The sequence below is a fragment of the Microcaecilia unicolor genome, chromosome 12 (genome assembly GCF_901765095.1).
Source record: "Microcaecilia unicolor chromosome 12, aMicUni1.1, whole genome shotgun sequence".
Classification (NCBI taxonomy): Eukaryota; Metazoa; Chordata; class Amphibia; order Gymnophiona; family Siphonopidae; genus Microcaecilia; species Microcaecilia unicolor.
Window position 1 is genome coordinate 88,841,267 of NC_044042.1, and position 19,793 is coordinate 88,861,059.

A 19,793-nucleotide genomic window follows, 5' to 3' on the forward strand; every position below is an offset into this window, starting at 1 on the left:
AAGCATTCAAACCTGTGGCTGATGTTTCTTTAAACCCCAGGCATGGCATTTAAATCACTCATGTACATTCAGTGCCACTATAAACATATGGGGTTAATATTCAGTCCATGGTGGTCAGTGGCTTTTTAAACCCCAGCCATGGCATTTAAAATCAATAATGGGCAGTATAGGAAGAATTAACAAGGGAATTCTATAAATTGTGTTCAAAGTTTGGTACCGTAAAAAAAAATCAGCACTAAGCTATTTCATAAAGGGTGTACACCCTTTATAGAATTGTACTTAGTGCTGATTCTCATGAATAACATTAGATGCCAGCATTTACATAAGTACATAAGTATTGCCATACTGGGAAAGACCAAAGGTCCATCAAGCCCAGCATCCCGTTTCCAACAGTGGCCAATCCAGGTCACAAATACCTGGCAAGATCTCAAAAATGTACAAAACATTTTATACTGCTTACCCCAGAAATAGTGGATTTTCCCCAAGTCCATTTAATAACGGTCTATGGACTTTTCCTTTAGGAAGCCGTCCAAACCTTTTAAAACTCTGCTAAGCTAACCGCCTTTACCACATTCTCTGGCAACGAATTCCAGAGTTTAATTACACATTGAGTGAAGAAATATTTTCTCCAATTCGTTTTAAATTTACTACATTGTAGCTTCATCGCATGCCCCCTAGTCCTAGTATTTTTGGAAAGCGAGAACAGACGCTTCACATCTACCCGTTCAACACCACTCATTATTTTATAGACCTCTATCATATCTTCCCTCAGCCGCCTTTTCTCCAAGCTGAAGAGCCCTAGCCGTTTTAGCCTTTCCTCATAGGGAAGTCGTCCCATCCCCTTTATCATTTTTGTCACCCTTCTTGGCACCTTTTCTAATTTACATCTGCTGAAACTTTGTGTAAATGGTGGCACATAATTTAGGCGCACTGAAGCTGTATTCTACAATTCCGTGAACAACTTTTCGGAATGCCCCAACATTCCTGTGGCCATGCCCCTTTTGAGTTACATGCTATGAGAGTTAGTGTGCATCCAGAGGCATGCGCAAATTTAATGAGTGCCAATTAACATGAATAATTGATTGTTGGCACCCAATTGTTGATATAAGGGTTTGTTGCTCATTTAAGCTGTGCCCGCATCTTGGGCATTCACTGAAATTTCGGTGTGTAATTCCAGGCACTATATATAGAATCCGGGGATAAATAATCTTGAAATCTGAACTTACTACTGCTGAAAATCCAGGTATGGTCCAGGAGCAAGATTTAATTGGGAAGGCACAGTGAGATCTCAAAATACAATGTAGCACTCCATTGGCTGCCCATGGAGGTCAGGATTCTCTTGTGTGCTATACAAAGTTTTGTTTTTAAATTAAATTTTGCAAACTGATAAAAATAAGCACTAACCTCCAAATTCTATATATGGCGCCTTAAGTTGTGTGTGCTAATTTGACCGCATGGCCAAATTGTGTGCTCAATTTAATTGATTAACAAGATAATCAGTGGCGATAATTAGTACTTAACAAGCAATTAGCAGCACTAATTGGCTTTAATTAGAATTTATACGCACAACTTTCTAGGCATATTCTATAACGCAGTGTGTGTAAATTCTAATGTGCATAGTTGAAAAGGGGAAACGGCCATGGGTGTGCAATGGGCGGGCTGAGGGCGTTTCAAAAAACTATGTGCACCATTATAGAATACATCCGATCTGCGCCTGGATTTTCAAAAGGTGTTTGACAAGGTACCTCATGAAAGGCTACAGAGGAAATTGGAGGGTCATGGGATAGGAGGAAATGTCCTATTGTGGATTAAAAACTGGTTGAAGGATAGGAAACAGAGAGTGGGGTTAAATGGGCAGTATTCACAATGGAGAAGGGTAGTTAGTGGGGTTCCTCAGGGGTCTGTGCTAGGACCGCTGCTTTTTAATATATTTATAAATGACTTAGAGATGGGCGTAACTAGCGAGGTAATTAAATTTGCTGATGACACAAAGTTATTCAAAGTCGTTAACTCGCGACAGGATTGTGAAAAATTATAGAAGGACCTTACGAGACTGGGAGACTGGGCGGCTAAATGGCAGATGACGTTTAATGTGAGCAAGTGCAAGGTGATGCATGTGGGAAAAAAGAACCCAAATTATAGCTACGTCATGCAAGGTTCCACGTTAGGAGTTACGGACCAAGAAAGGGATCTGGGTGTCGTCGTCGATAATACACTGAAACCTTCTGCTCAGTGTGCTGCTGCGGCTAGGAAAGCGAATAGAATGTTGGGTATTATTAGGAAAGGTATGGAAAACAGGTGTGAGGATGTTATAATGCTGTTATATCATTCCATAGTGCGACCGCACCTTGAGTATTGTATTCAATTCTGGTCGCCGCATCTCAAGAAAGATATAGCAGAATTGGAAAAGGTGCAGCGAAGGGCGCCTGAAATGATAGCGGGGATGGGACGACTTCCCTATGAAGAAAGACTAAGGAGGCTAGGGCTTTTCAGCTTGGAGAAGAGACGGCTGAGGGGAGACATGATAGAGGTATATAAAATAATGAGTGGAATGGAACAGGTGGATGTGAAGCGTCTGTTCACGCTTTCCAAAAATACTAGGACTAGGGGGCATGCGATGAAACTACAGTGTAGTAAATTTAAAACAAATCGGGGAAAATATTTCTTTACCCAATGCATAATTAAACTCTGGAATTCGTTGCCGGAGAACGTGCTGAAGGCGGTTAGCTTAGCAGAGTTTAAAAAGGGGTTAGACGGTTTCCTAAAGGACAAGTCCATAAACCACTACTAAATGGATTTGGGATAAATCCACAATTCCAGGAATAACATATATAGAATGTTTGTACATTTGGGAAGCTTGCCAGGTGCCCTTGGCCTGGATTGGCCTCTGTCGTGGACAGGATGCTGGGCTTGATGGACCCTTGGTCTTTTCCCAGTGAGGCATTACTTATGTACTTATGTAACTTAGGCACAGGTATTTAGGTCTAGTTTTAGGTGGTCTAATGTTTTGGTACAAGATTGGCATGTGAGCATATTCCATAAACTACATGTAACTTTAGGTGTAGTTTATAGAATCTCGCTAACCACATGGTTTTACAGCACCGATTTTTAAAGGCGCCATATATAGAATTTCCCCTTAAGAAAATTGAGAATACATCAAGAAAACTATTCAAATAAAATCACAATATTCAAGCCCACATCACAATAAGCATTAATCCATTACAGAAATTAATAAAGAAAACATCAAAAAGCAAGTCCTGCAGGCATATGTCTGACCTCATAGATTTACTACCCAGGAACACTAAAAGATCAGCACGCACATTCCTGAATCTCCACTACCCCAGCTGCAAAGGACTAAAATACAAATCAACATATGGATCCAGCTTCTCCTACATAAGTACGCAGCTATGGAATGCATTACCACTCGCTGTGAAAAAAATGCGCGACCTAACTAACTTCCGGAGATCACTGAAGACCAACCTTTTCAACAAGGCATACCACAACGAACCATCCTAATTACCAGACAACGAAACTCAAGCCTGAACTGGATAAAACCTAACTCTCTATACTCGACTACCAAGGTCTACTCTACCACGAATGAACCTTAACGCAACACCACTTTATATCTTATTCGGAATATGAACTCTTTACACTTGACTGCTAATCTACTATGTCAATTATGATCTTAATGTAATACCACTTGTATATCTCACTCCGGAAATGGCGATTGCCATGACGGAACAATGTAAGCCACATTGAGCCTGCAAATAGGTGGGAAAATGTGGGATACAAATGCAACAAATAATAAAATAATAATAATATAAAAAAAAATTAATCCCTAAATAACCTGCTACAATAAACTAAGAAGTATTAACAAAGGAAACCTTAGTAGGAAGGAATATTTCTAAATGTGCAGGGTCCAAGAACAGATAGGTATGGTTCCCAAGAGTGACCATGCACTTACAAGGAAATTTAAGAAAGAAAAGACCACCTGCAGCCAAGACACATGTCTTAAGCTGCAGGAAAGCTTTAGGACAAAGATGTATAGCCCTGGCCACATCAGGGAACATCATAACCACCTGCCCAAAAAGAATGGCACATTCCTTTTCTTAACATAAGACCCCTCGATATATAGAGTTTCTTCTCAATAGATGAGAGTATTACCAACAAAGTAGCTCTTTTAACAATATTTTCCTGCAATGAGTCTAAACATTTCCTTAGATCCAAACTGTTAGGAGAGCTTAGATTTGTTATTCTGTCCAGAATTTGCTACTCCAATTAGAAATAGAACACTGTGTAGTAATTCTCCCTCCATTTTTCCACCACTGAAGGGCATTAAGAAATGTAAGCATTATGAAAAGTTGTTTGCCTTTGAAGCGCCAAAAATATGGAAAGAACTGGCGCCTTGTTTTAACATTTTACATAATTACTTACTTTTTAGGAGGAATTTAAAAGATTTGTCTAATTCTCTGTCATTGGTTTTCATTCTTACTGTGTGAATTTTAGAATTTTTGCTTACTGAAATTTCCAAGTGAATGTCTCGGCTTACTCATATTGTAAAATGCTTTGAACCCTGTGGTGTTAGCAGTATATAAGAATGAATGTAATGTAATGTTTCAGGTTTATGTTTATTTGTTCTTTATTCCCACGTCCAGAGGCAACAGTGCTGAATATATGAATGGCTGCTGAGCTGCAGTTAGAAAAATATTTGGCCACTATCTGTGCAGCTACGTAGTTTAATTTCAATCAGATTAAACAGATTACAGGCAATTTTGTAACCTGGAGCCTAAATTTATGCCCCACTCATGTGTGTCACAGGCACCAAAAATCGGTGTAAGCACACTGGGTGTTACTCATATTAGTTTATGCCTAAATGCATACCGACCGGTATTCAGCGTTATTTAACCAGCCTAGAATGGTTCCTGTAATTACATCTTTGCTTTACCCTTCACTATCAATTAAAATGTTGTATTACATATTGTGTTGACATTGTAAGTAGTATACCATGCCATTCTTTGTATTGTTTTTTGAATATTTTTACTGCTGTAATTGTCTATTGCTCATGTTTGATCTATTCTTACTGTACACTGCCTTGAGTGAATTCCTTCAAAAAGGTGGTAAATAAATCCTAATAATAATAATAATAATAATTAGGAAAAGGGAAGGGAAAGGGGATGGAGTTTGATATATCACCTTTCTGTGGTTACAATTAAAGCGGTTTACATGTTTTATACAAATTACTTACTTTGTACTTGGGGAAAAAGAGGGTTAAGTGACTTGTCCGGAGTCACAAGGAGCTACAGTGGGAATCAAACCCAGTTTCCCAACTTCTCAGGTCACTGCACGAACCATTAGGTCCTGTGTCTTATTCTAAAACATTTGCCTAATTTCCCTTGTGTGCAACTCCAAAGGGGGCATGGTCAAAGGAGGGGCATGGGTGGGTCAGAGGCGTTGCCAGAATTCAGGCGCGATGTTATAGAATACTGTCATTGGCGCACCTAACTGCGTAAATACCGGGGCCCAAAGTTAGGTGCTGTATAAAAATGCTACAGCATTGAGCCTTGGTCCCCTGCCTAGACTTTGGTTCAGGCTGTAAAATGAGGGAAAAACTTACAGGCCTGGGTGACTCTTGCTTGAACTCCCAGTGTTGGAGCACTGAGGGGAACAACAGGAAACACAAAGGTGGGGGTCTAAAGGACAGAGTGACATTGTGGTCAGCAACATGGTGGGAAAGGAAAGGTATAGCCAGATGTAGGGTCTTGCTTAAGATTTGTGGTCAAGCGAGCTAAAGACGAAAACATGTTTACAAGATAAAAGCTACTCATTAGCATAAGCCAATCAGTGGTAACCATGACATTAGCATAGATCCAATCAGGTATATCTACTGTCATATTATCCATATCCTGACTGCACCTATAAAAATCAGTGTATTTCTTGGTTTAAGTTAGAGAGGGGTCATGGTTGCTTTCTCTCTCCAGGGAAAACCAATACACTCCAATAGAATTGGCAAATTACCCAATTGCTTTTCCCTGAATACCCTTGAGTGGTAAGTTATATCACCTAAGACCCAGATAGCACCTGTTTGCAGCTGGAGAATTACCTTCCTGTAGCCGATTGATTGTACATGCCATTTGTATATCCTTTGGTGTCTTTGGGTGAGTGAATAAATTTATAAACTTTAGAATTATAGTGTCTCTGCTTGTCTTCACTAATATTCGTTAATAATCTCTTGGGTTGGTTAAGGAATAGCAATTAATATTCTATTTAGAGATGCAGTCAGATTTGAGGTCCAATCAGCCTTCTTCTGAGGTTCTCACCGCTACTGGACAGCTGAGTTCCAGTACCGGGCAGAACCTAGGGGTCTCTAAACCCCCATATTAAAACAGTGCCAAAGGCTCACTAACCTAGTATTCTATAGAAGGGCTCTTGGCGAACAGCAGCCTTTAATAAATACTATTTTAATACAGATCATCCTGTGAGTAATTTGGGCACCATTTACTGAATCACACCCTAATCCCCAGATTCTATATATATGTTAAAGGTATTGTTTGGAGCTTCTATTTGAATATAACTAATACTATGAATGTATGGTATAATGTGTAATTGTTGATGTTATTTGTAAAAGGTCTTCTGAAGAAGTAAAATGAAACACGGCCTGTGTAGAGACCCGATTGATGATTGGATGTGACTGAAACGAGTGATTCAGATCCAGACAAGTCTCCTTGTTAAGATATGGTCTGTGAAGATTTCACATCTGTTGGTGTTTGAGATCAAGATTACAGCGGAACATTTTATGTTTTCATTGTTTGAACTTAACTGAGTGGATATTGGATTATGTACCTTGGATACATCAAAGAATAAATAGGTGGAGCAACCAGCGGGGTTGTATCACGTAGGATTACTGTGGACTACATATGATGCGGGACATTTTTGTATCGTTAAGTTCAGATGATTGATGTCTAAGGAGATTTGATGGGGAATATGTGAGATCTAATGTTTGAGAGTATGGATATGGTAATTAATAAATAGTAATGAAGATTGGCATATTGTCATATGTTTAAACATACAAAAAGAAATAATTAATCAATTTGATGGGTAGCGGATTCTATATATGGCGCCTAAAAATCCACAAGGAAACCGAAGCGTATTCTATAACAATGCACATAACTTATTTGGTTAACTGGCTAATCAGCGCTGTTAATTGGATTTTAACAAGCAATTATCAGCATTAATTAGCATTAATTGACATTTAGTACACAACTCACTAAGGGGTCCTTTTACCAATCTGCAGGAAAAGGGGCCCTGCGCTAGAGGTGGGGGCCGTTTTTCCCACAAGCCAGGGCCCTTTTTACCGCAGTGGATGAAACCCCCCCAGACACACATGGCCATGCGATAAGAGAACTCTTACTGCATGGCCATGCGGCGGGGAGCCCTTATTGGTACCCATTGAGGTGGCAATAAGGGCTCCAGCGGTAACTAGGCAGTGCACGGCGATGCCCAATTACTGCCAGGTTACCAGCGCACAAGCCATTTCCGGGGGTTTTCTTTTTCACTTGGAAATGGTGCACGCTTGGCGCAGGACTACCGCCAGTGGCTGTATCAGGCCGACAGTAGTCCCAGAAGAGCGAGCAGTAAGCCCGCATTGGGCTTACCGCTGGTCTGTAATAGGGCACTTAAGTATATTCTATAACGTGGTTCCCCTTAAAGTCTAAGTTGCACAGTTGAAAAGGGGGTGTTGCCACAGGCAAGGCATGGGCATTGCTAAAATCTAAGCACATTATTATAAATATACCCGATCTGCACCTAATTTAGGAGTCGGGATTTACACCAAGCAAAATGTGGCATAAATTCTATATACCTGCAAATAGGTTGGAAAATGTGGGATACAAATGCAACAAATAAATAAATACCAAGCGGAAATTTAAGTCTATTCCAATGGTTCCCAAACCTGGACCTGGAAGCACCCCAGCCAGTCAGGTTTTCAGGATATTCACAATGAATACTCATGAGAGAGATCTGTATGTAAATCTCTCTCATGAATATTCATTGTGGATATCCTGAAAACCTGACTGGCTGAGTTGCCTCCAGGACCAGGTTTGGGAACCACTGGTCTATCCTATAAAATGTAGGCGTATTTTAGAGAATGCACCTAGGTGTAATTTTTTCCTCGCCAGAATCTAGCCCTAAATGCTTAACTCTGTTCCATTAAGAATACACTGGAAACACAAAACAGAACAGCAAAGTTTACAGAAACAGTCCCTAAACCAGAAAGCAATTCCTAAGCTGGTTACATTCTCCATCGCGTCATGAAAGCACATAGGTGAGGCAGAAGTCAGTGCATGAGGCAAGTTCAAACTTGGTTTAGGAAATAGAAGAAGGGACAGGAATGTGGAATCTGCAGACAAGTCAGAAAGATGATGCTTTCTCATAAGCACTTCTGTGGAAACAATTAAATTTTTGGAAAATTTGGCCTTAAGTCTTTTTTCAAATTTCTCATGTGACTGCACTTAAGAAAAAACTGTAATCAGGCCCAACTTGCCTTTTTAAAAATATATTACAGCCTGCTAGAAATTAGGAATTTAAGAAACTGAACTAAAAATCTCTCTCACTCTCTCTAAAAATTCAATTTCTGTATGTTGTACTGCCTCCCATGAAAGCAGCTGATACCAGAATATTAACTGCTAACAAAGCAGCTTTTGAACCAGTTGTCAAGCAAATTGTATACCTAGCTAGTAACTTCCATTTTCAGAACCCCAAAATCTTTGGATGGCCATTATAATGTCCCAGTCCTGCAAATATATGCCCCAACAGCAGATGCTCTTGAGGAAGAGGTGGACGAGTTCTACGGTGAACTTCAGGATGCTTTAAGCCAAACATCCAATAAAGACATTATCTACATTATTGGTGATTTCAACTCCAAAGTGGGAACTGTGGCAGAACCCAACATTTTTGGAAGATTTGGTTTAGGAGAGCAGAATGAGGCAGGAGATCTACTGGTTCAGTTCTGCAAAGAATTTCGGCTAATGATCACCAACACTTGGTTTCAACAACCCAAACGGTGGCTGTACACCTGCACATCACAAAGTGGAGAACACAGAAACCAAATCGACTATATCCTGCGTCAGGAAAGGTGGCGGAGTTCAGTCTTGGCAGTGAAGACATACCCTGGTGCTGACTGTAGATCTGATCACCAGTTACTGATAACCACACGTTAAACTCAAGATTCTGCAATGGCAAACAATCGGCAGCTGCAAAGAGATTTGACACAGACAAGATCAGCGCCAGCTATGCAGTTGAACTAATGAACAGATTTGACCATCTCCCCATGGAAGAAAGACATTCAGATGAACTGTGGGAAGAAGTGAAAACGCACGTAATCAAAACAGCACTAGAACATATCCCATACAAGAAACCATCAAAATCAGCCCAGTGGATTTCTGACTCGACCATCAGCATTACAGAAGAGAGAAGGAAGGTCAAAACTACTGGGAACACAGAAGATTTCAGAAAGTTAAATGCAGATTTCCAAAGAGAAACCAGAAAGGACAAAGAGAACTACTAGAATGGACAGTGCCAGAAGATGGAGGAAGCGAATAGGAAAGGTCACATGCAAGAACTCTACACCCATGTGAAGAGGACACGGTCAACATTCATGGCCCGCAAGACAACAGTTCGTGGGAGCGATGGCCAGGAACTGTATGACCTGCCAGCAATACCTGATCGGTGGAAAGAATATACTGAGAAATTATATGAAGGTGAACAACAGAACCGTCTGATAGACGAGACACTGGAGCTTGAACCAAAAATTCTGGAGGAAGAAGTCATGTGGGCAATGAAGAATTAGCCAACCAAAAAGCTCCAGGAATTGATGGTATACCAATAGAATTGCTCAAGCCCATACCAACAGCATTAACAACATTATGCCAATGTATATGGAACACTTGTGAGTAGCCAAAAGAATAGAAAAGATCAGTTTTCATCCCAATTCCAAAGAAGGGGGATACAAAGGACTGCACAAATTACTGCACCAAAGCTCAGATACCACATGCAAGCAAAATCCTGCTGAAGATCATTCAACAGCGCTTGGATATAACCATCTACAGGGAGTTGTCAGATGTGGAAGCTGACTTCAGGAAAGGCGGAGGCACTCGTGATCATATTGCCAACCTTCAATGGATTATGGAAAAAGCTAGGGAATACCAGAAAGATCTCTACATGTGTTTTATCAATTATTTGAAGGTATTTGATGTGCCTGAGCACAACATGCTCTGGATCTGCCCAAAGGAGATGGGTGGGCACACCGCCACACCTGATTTTTTTTTTTGTTACATTTGTACCCCATGCTTTCCCACTCATGGCAGGCTCAATGTGGCTTACATACTGTATACAGGTGCTTATTTGTACCTGGGACAATGGAGGGTTAAGTGACTTGCCCAGAGTCACAAGGAGCTGCCTGTGCCTGAAGTGGGAATCAAACTCAGTTCCTCAGGACCAAAGTCCACCACCCTAACCACCAGGCCACTCCTCCACTTATGATTGAACTCATAAGATAACTCTATCAAATCAAGAAGCTCCAGTCCGAACGCCATATGGAGAAACAGATTGGTTCAAGATTGGAAAGGGCACATGAAAAGGATGCATCAGCTTTCAACATGTATGCTGAAACCGTCATGCAATGAACAGGCCTGGGTGAATCCAAAATTGGTGTGAAAATAGGTAGCAGAAACCTCCAATATGCTGGCTGAAAATAAGAAGGATCTTAACATCTGATCAACATGCAGCGATGGAGCTATGCTCAACAAGCAAAATGCATAGATGGAGACCCGGGGAACAGCCAGAGAAGAAGGTGCTGCCAGGAGGCCAACAGGAAAGGAGCACAACTTGTGGAAATGCAGACCTGGCGCTGCACTCACCTGGCCCAGAGGGACTAAAACTACAAGAAGAGAAAGCCCCGTGTCCCAAGAGACACTCTTGGGCCCCCAAGTGGTCTCTGAGCCACAATGACCGCCCTCCTAGGCAACCGATACAGAGCAGCAGTCAACGTAGAGAAAGAACTCCCACCAAGAGGGAGGTAAGCATCACGGAGCTGGAATCCTCAGGCCATAGGGAGCAAAATGCAGCCATAAGGCAGTGAGGAAGAAACAACTCTCGCCAGGCCAGGAAAAAAGAGGAAGCTGGCCACTAACACCAAACTGAGGAAAAACCAGCTCAGGGAGAGTCAAACTCCAGACCTAGAACACAGCCACTTCCCTGCAGAAAAGTAGAAAAAAGCACAGAGCTAAGAGGCGATAATCCAGATGCACAGCAATAGATCTGCTCAGCAGGAAAGAACTGCGCCCCTTACAGAAAAAGGAAGGAGTGCCAAATGTGCCAGGAGAGAGGCGCCTGAAACTAGAAAAGGCAAAATCTGCCTGTGTCAGGCTAAAACTCCTGCCCGAAAGCAAGGAAGAGCTGTGGCAAACTAGTCCTAAAAAGGCACATTCCCATAAAGAGACACTGAACTTAGTCCAAGCAAAAGACTGGCAAGAATGGCACTCCCAAGGGTACTCAGAAGAGGGATTTGAGCTAGCAGTTGCACACCAAGGGCAACTCGGACCCCTGCCAGAAGGAAAGTACCCTACAGACAAATCAGAGCAGACAGGAGAGATCCATGGGGACGAGAGAACCAGAACCTCCCTAAGGAAGGGAGGAAAAACTGCTGCCAAAACAAGAATCAAATAGCAGGGGCGTCTCAAGCAAGATGCCTGAAGCAGCAGAGACTGGCCGGTCTGAAAAAGAACTAACCAACAGCCGCGTAAGGCTGACAGGAAGGAAAAAATAGCCCTGGACTAAAAAGACCGAGCCTGCAGCCAAACTGAGCCAGCGAGAGACTTCCCCCTCTTTGGAAATGGCAGACTAAGACCTCCGAACCGCAAAGGTACAAGTTCCAGCAACGAGGCTGCCCTCTGAATCATCCGCCATCTAGGACCGTGAAGAGGAGAAAAACAACTGAGTTTCGTGATCCAGACACGAACTGTGCCCCACAAAAAAAAAAAAAAAGCAATTACAGCTGCAAGATCCGTCCACCATCCGCTAGGAGACAGATAAAATACTGAACATTCCAGGATGCATGATACCCTTAAGGGGCGGTTTACTTGGAACTATTTTCTCTGTCTCCTTCCGCTGGTAGATGGACACAACCCATTAGTCTGGACTGGTCTGGTATAGATGACAAGGAAATGGGGGATATGATACAGATATTAAAATACCTAAAAGGTATTAATATGCAAAAACAGATCAGAATCAAGGCTGGAGTGGGCTTTGATGGGAAGTAGGACCGGAGCTGGACCCACCTCTTTAACATTGCTTTTGACTCGTAACCACTTGTAACCACTCGCCTCCACCTACCCTCCTCTCCTCCTTCCTGTACACATTAATTGATTTGATTACTTTATTTTTGTCTATTAGATTGTAAGCTCTTTAAGCAGGAACTGTCTTTCTTCTATGTTTGTGCAGTGCTGCGTACGCCTTGTAGCGCTATAGAAATGCTAAATAGTAGTAGTAGTAGTAATTTTATGGTCTGTAACCCAAAATTGTCAGGAAGAGACAGAGATAAAGTGTACCAATGTAAAATATTATATTTATCTAAATAAGACTCTAGTTAGTTTGCAACCTCACCCTCCATAAGTTTAGCAAAGACGGGGATGGAAACTACAGATCTATAGTTTGATACTAAGGGCTCCTTTTATTGAGCCATGGGAGCAGTGGCGTTCCTGGACTCGATGGCACCCGGGGCAGAGCGCCGATGCGCCCCCCCCGCTAGATGACACCTCCCCCCTCCGGCGAAACAACACCCCCCCGGGTGCACGCCGCTGGGGGGGGGGGGTGCTGCGGCGCGTGCCTTGCCCCTCTGAGTTCGCTAAACTTCGTTTGTTCGCTGCAGCTCCCTCTGCCCCAGAACAGGAAGTAACCTGTTCCGGGGCAGAGGGAGCTGCAGCGAACGAACAAAGTTTAGCGAACTCGGAGGAGCAGGCGCGCGCCGCAGCACCCCCCAACACCCCCCAACAGCATGCACCCGGGGCGGACCGCCCCCACCCCCTTGGTACGCCACTGCATGGGAGTGATTCCTGCACAGCAAATGCGATGAAGTTCATAGGAATTGAATGGGCTTCACTGCATTTGATGGGCCAAGAATCACTACCACAGCTTGGTAAAAGGGACCCTAAATGAATCTCACCCTTACTGTTCTTATTTTATTTCCATTTTGCTCACACCTTTTTCAGTAGTAGCTCAAGGTGAGTTACATTCAGGTACACTGGATATTTCTCTGTCCAAGGAGGGCTCATAATCTAAGTTTGTACCTGAGGCAATGGAGGATTAAGTGGGATTTGAACTGGCCACCTCTGGATTGCAAGGCCAGTGCTCTAACCCCTCCCCCCTCTAGCTACCCATGTCCAGCGACCCTCCCCCCCCAGCGCATCAAACCCCCTCGCCACCCGCAGCTGCCACTGGTAACGCAGTCCGACCACTGCCGCTTCTCCTGTTGAGCAGCAGCGGCTGCTACAAAAAGAAAAAAAAACATAAATGTTTTTAAACCCAGCCCAAATCATTTGCAAATGGCAGAGTCTTAAAACGCAGTCTCTGCAGCCGCTCCTCCTCTCGCCTCCACGTCACTGCCCCTGGAGTAAGACCCCGGAGGAGCGCAGCGACGTGACAGGCAAGCAGAGGAGCATAGTAATATAGTATCATAGTAGATGACGGCAGAAAAGACCTGCATGGTCCATCCAGTCTGCCCAACAAGATAAACTCATATGTGCTACTTTTTGTGTATACCTTACCATGATTTGTATCTGTCATTTTCAGGGCACAGACCATATAAGTCTGCCCAGCCCTATCCCTGCCTCCCAACCACCAGCTCTGGGACAGACCGCATAAGTCTGCCCAGCAATATCCTCGCCTCCCAACCACCAGCCCCGCCTCCCACCACCGTCTCTGCCACCTAATCTCAGCTAAGCTTCTGAGGATCCATTCCCTCGAAACAGGATTCCCTTATGTCTATCCCACGCATGCTTGAACTCCGCCACCGTCCTCCTCTCCACCACCTCCCGTGGGAGAGCATTCCAAGCTTCCACCACTCTCTCCGTGAAAAAATACTTCCTGACATTTTTCTTGAGTCTGCCCCCCTCAGGTACGCTGGATATTTCTCGGTCCCAGGAGGGCTCACAATCTAATTTTGTACCTGAGGCAATGGAGGGTTAAGTGGGATTTGAACTGGCTACCTTTGGATTGCAAGGCCAGTGCTCTAACCCCTCCTTGATCGAGTCTTAAAATGCAGTCTCTGCAGCCGCTCCTCCTCTCGCCTCCACGTCACTGCCCCTGGAGTAAGACCCCGGAGGAGCGCTGCGACGTGACAGGCAAGAGGAGGAGCGGCTGCAGAGACTGCGTTTTAAGACTCCGGCATTTGCGAATGATTTGGGCTGGGTTTAAAAACATTTATCGCTTTTTTTTCTTTTTGTAGCGGCTGCTGCTGCTCAACAAGAGAAGCAGCAGTGGCTGGACAGCGTTACCACTGGCAGCTGCGGGTGGCGAGGGGGTTTGATGTGCCGGGGGGGGGAGGGGAAGGTTGCTGGACATGGGTGGCTGCAGGGGGGCAGGGGGAGAGGAGGGCCGCTGGGCATAGTTGGCTGTAGGGGGGGCAGGGGAGAGGGAGGTGGGGAGAGGGTCCTGAGACCAGAGAGGTGGGGGTGGGGAGGGGGTCCTGCGAGAGGAGGGGTGGGGGCTCACACTCACTCACTATCTCTCACATACACTCTCTCTGACACACTCCATCTCTCTGTCACACACACACAGCCTCACACACACAGACACTCTGTCTCTCACACACTCTCTCTCTCTCACACACGCAAACACACGCTGTCTCTCTCTCATTCTCTCTCTGACACACACACACTCCATCTCTCACACACACTCTCTCTCTCAAACATACCCACTCCGAGGAAAACCTTGCTAGCGCCCGTTTCATTTGTGTCAGAAACGGGCTTTTTTTACTAGTTGTAAATAATTTATATCAAGGTAGTGTCTAATACGTTTTATAGTTTATTTAGACATACTAGACTGCTGTAGCTGACAAGGCAGTGAAGAGCGGTTTACAAAACTACAATCTCGAGAAATCAAGAAAGGAACACCAATTTTGATAGTAAAGATAACTATTCGTACAAAGAGAGCAGGGGAAAGGGACAGGCACTAGAGAAAACATTTTTGTTACACAGTGCCGGAAACAGTGCGCTTTCCAGCCAGAACTACCACCAGCAACTGTGTTGGGCTGGCGGCGGTTCCATTTTAGCGTTCGGTAAGTCCACACTGGGTTTACCACTGCTTTGTAAAAGACCCTCTATGTCTGGTAGATTCATAATGAGCAGATTTAGGATTAGGAAGGAGAAGGCGGTGGTTGTCAATGAAGCGAAGGACCATTGTGGGAGAATATTTATTTATTTATTTGGTTCACTTGTATCCCACATTTTCCCAGCTTGTGTGGGCTCAATGTGGCTAACAAAGTTACAAGAAAATTACACAATACAGCAGGATATTATTGTTCTATTAAAATTAACAAATACAATAACGGAAGCTGCTAAATAAGAGAATACGAATGGGAATACAGGAGCAACAAAAGGGAAACAAAAGGGAAGCAGACAGAAGGTAAAAAACGGGTAATCAAACAAAGCGGAAAAAGGGGTTTAAAGAGTATTGTGGTCTTTGGGATAGGCTTTACTAAACAAATAAGTTTTAAGTAATTTTTTAAATGTTTGGTGATCCGCTGTCTCTTTCAGTAGTCTCGGCAAAGCATTCGAGGATTGTGGGCTGATGAACAAAAAGGAAGAAGCGTAGATTGACTTGTACTTTAGATTCCTGCAGGAAGGATAGTGCAGAATAAGATAAGTACGAGATGACACCGATGAATTTCTGGGAGGTAAATCAATCAAATCACACATGTAAACTGGAGCTTCTCCGTAAATGATCTTATGTGTCAAGGCGCAGATTTTGAATGTAATACGGTCATTAATGGATAGCCAGTGAATAGGGAATGGCGAGATACGCAAAGTAATCTGAATGAATTTGACATCATTTTTCATAGATTTTTTTTTCAGATAAAAATCTTATCTGTTTATCCATAGTCAGATTAGAGTCCAAATAAACACCTAACAATTTGATTTCTCAATACAAGGATAATTGTAATTCTGTTATAATTGGGGCTTCTGATGGTTTAATCTTTTGGACACCTCCTAGCCAAAGTATTTTGGCCTTTTCCGAGTTGACCTGCAGCCCCTTCTCACTCATCCATGTCGGCCCTCAGGAAAACACCCTATTCATTTCTACATATGCTTCCACATTGGAGGTATTAACTGGAAAGAACAGTATAATATCATCACCATAAAAGTAATACCCAACATCATAACTGTTTAAATACTGACCTTGCAGAACCCCACAATACCTTTTATCTTTCAGAACTGATTACTGGGAATATCCTGAAAAGCAGACTGGCTAGGAAAGCAAACTTTCAGTAAGCTAGTTAGGAGCAAGGTTCATGCATACTATTTTACTCATCAACCTTGTACTGTAGGTCATTTTATGCAAAAATTAGGTACAGGATACATGGGCTAAAAACCCCCCATCTATGTAGCTTATACCTGCTCTAACCATGGATCAGTTATGTGCATAAATGCACTGATGTATTGAATTTTCCCCTCTCCTTTATCTAGATTCAGTCATTCTTTTTACCCCAGAGAATCTAGACAGGTGCCAAAGTAAATGGAGACTTTGAAAACTGTCCATTTTCTTACTGTATTTTTTTGAAACTCGTAATTGATTTTATCCTTTTTTTGTAAACCCCATAGACCTGAACAAGTTGAGTGGTATGATTGTAACAAACATAAATATAAACATTAACCAAATGGATTTGATTTTTTTCTCTCCCTACAACCATGCACTAATAAATAAAATTAAATAAATAAATAAATAAATAAGAGAAACTTAATTGCATATAATAGATAAAATGATTTCGGTTTTAATTGATTTATTTTTAATTAGTATCAGCTTCTTTTTCTTGTTTATGCATTGGTGAAACATTTAAAAACAAAAAAGAAAAAGGGAAAGTTGCCCACCTTCTTCAGTGCAGACAAAAGAGCCTGTACCTAAGACAGCTAATTTTGCCTTCATGATGGGGGAAAGTGGGCTGTGGAACAGTAACTGTTCTTTTGCATAATCACTACTACTACTACTTATCATTTCTAAAGCGCTACTAGACGTACGCAGCGCTAAACACTTGAACATGAAGAGACAGTCCCTGCTCGACAGAGCTTACAATCTAATTAGGCCAGACAAACAGGACAAATAAGAGATAAGGGAATATTAAAGTGAGGATGATAAAATAAGGGTTCTGAACAAGTGAATAGGGGTTAGGAGTTAAAAGCAGCATTAAAAAAGGTGGGCTTTTAGCTTAGATTTGAAGTCGGCCACAGATGGAGCTTAACGGACCAGCTCAGGAAGTTTATAAAGTACATATGTGGTTTCTGATTGAACAGCTCCTGTAGCAAAAGCAGGTGCAGATCCCAGCAATTATCAAAGCAAAACTACCTGACCAGCTTTGGTCTGATTACAGGTACAGTCCTCAACAATGAAAACTACCTAACCAGTGCTGATTTACATACTGGTATAATCCTCACCAGTGAAATTACCTGCCCAGTGCTGATTTGCTTACTGGTACACTCCTTGCTGGTGAAAACTCCAGTGGGATTTTTGTTAATGTGGGTCAGTTTTATTCCTGCCCCCTTAAAGGGGCTATTCTGAATGACTGGTACAAGTGTTAGGTACCACCATTTAATCCAGCAACTTCTATCTGCTCCTTTGGGCTTAGTCAGAACCAGGTCTAGGATCATAGTCCCTTGAGTCTTCATTTGCAAACTCCTCCAGGCTTTTCATCCCCATGTCTTATTCCCCTTTTCTATTTGAAAATCTGTTCTGGGCTTACTCAGGCAGAAAAGGTAATCCATAGAAATAAAACAAAATAAAACATGGAAAAGAAAATAAGATGATACCTCAGGCAGAAAAGTAACCCCCTGCTAGCCTCCCATTCAGCATTATGGCTGTGCCAAGAGGAACGGAGTGGGGGTAAAAACTACAGTCATATTTCAGAAAGGCATAGTTTACTCCCCCAGCCCCAGCCCTGTTGTTAATTGGGCGAATAGTATACACCTGGTGAAAATAAATGGATTACTGGAGTCCTAAATAAATAGTTGGAAAAGAGAAAGGCACATGTCAAGGGGGATAAAGAGTGAATTATGCGGAGTACTAATTACAGAAGATGTACTAAGGACCTGCACAGTGTCAGGGGCACATCTGAGTCAGGGAAAAGCCTGACCAGATCTCGTGAACCGTCAGCCCCAGCCTCCTGGAGAACGGGGCTGAGAATTAGGGTGATCCTTCTCTCCCTGAACTGAACCGAACACAGGGCGATTATCCTCCTCCCCCGAAGCCAGACAGGACATCCTCATCCCCTGTGAAACCGAACTGGAGCCAGGGGATCCCTTCCGAATCGGAGACAGACAATCCGAGCCAGGAGATCATCACCCCTCCCCCCCACAAACAGGAGCCGAGGGGACTCACAACCCCCCCCCCCCCCCCCCCCCCCCCCCCCCCCCCAAAGCGCTTCGGATTGTGGCCGGGTTAAATCTCATTCTCTCAGCAGCAGCAGACTGTGATCACGAGTGCACAGTCCGATCTCTTACCAGCTGTCCCTGGAGACCGCTCGCAGAATCCGGATGCCCGGGGCTAGTGAGGACCTCATGGTGGTGGTGGTGGTGCTGGTGGTGGTGCTGAAGACCGGAGCTCGTTCCGTTGGCTCCCCGGTACCGCTCGCTCCCTGGGGCGGCAGCCTTTGTACTGCAGACACCACCCCTCCCTCCTCCTCCTCCTCCTCCCTGGACCAGCACGGGAGCAGGGCGGAGCCTTTCTAAAGTTTTCCCCGCCCACTTACTTTGGGAGGGGGGGGGGGGGGGGGTCACGGGAAAGAAGCAGAGATTCGCCTATAGACTTTGGACGGAGGTTGGAGCCGGACATGGAAGTGAATTCCGCTACATCTGCCTAGTTCAGACCTGGCGCTGTGATATCAAATGAAACTTCTACATCCTTCGTACCAGGGTAGGAGCAGACTGGTACTTAAGGCCATTTTTTTTTGGGGGGGGGGGGGGAAGAACTCATTTCTTCTCCCAACTTAAAACTGGAATAATTTAACTCCCCCAAACCCCACCTCAGCCTGCTGAACCCCTGGGCCATCAGATCAGCACAGCTGCCAACACTGACACCCCATTCATATTCAATGGGAGCTCTGTAGCTGACTGACACTGTGTTCTGATGTCCTGGGGGTTGTGGGGGGGCTGAGGAGGTCTTGAGCTGGCATCTCCTCCACTAATGGTGCAACAGGGCTGGGTGGGTCCAGGCCCATCTGCGGCTACCCTATGCTTTGAAGATAGGGGGTAGTATACCCACTGTACCCGAATGTTACTCTCCTACAAATGGACAAGGCTGAGCTAAATCCAAATAAATTTAATCCCAGGCTTCTGCCAGCACCAAATCAAAGTACTGACAGTTCCTGAATTCTACTTAGCAACCTTTGGATTCAGCTACTGTTAGCTTCTCATCCTTGGACCAGGATTTGGAGTAATAATAAGTACATAAGTAATGCCACACTGGGAAAAGACCAAACGTCCATCGAGCCCAGCATCCTGTCCACGACAGCGGCCAATCCAGGCCAAGGGCAC

The 19,793-nt window shown here is 43.7% G+C and overlaps 1 protein-coding gene across 3 annotated transcripts in view; it reads right to left on the bottom strand.

Moving 5' to 3' along the window:
* The window catches only part of SLC37A2 (solute carrier family 37 member 2), a 142,072-nt gene extending 123,178 nt beyond the window's left edge, over positions 1–18,894 (bottom strand). For all 3 annotated transcript variants that reach the window (XM_030221762.1, XM_030221760.1, XM_030221759.1), the window contains exon 1: positions 18,762–18,894. In XM_030221762.1, coding sequence (XP_030077622.1) covers positions 18,762–18,820 — 59 coding nt within the window. In that variant the 5' untranslated portion in view covers positions 18,821–18,894. The remainder of the gene's footprint in view (positions 1–18,761) is intronic.
* Positions 18,895–19,793: the final 899 nt, after the last annotated feature.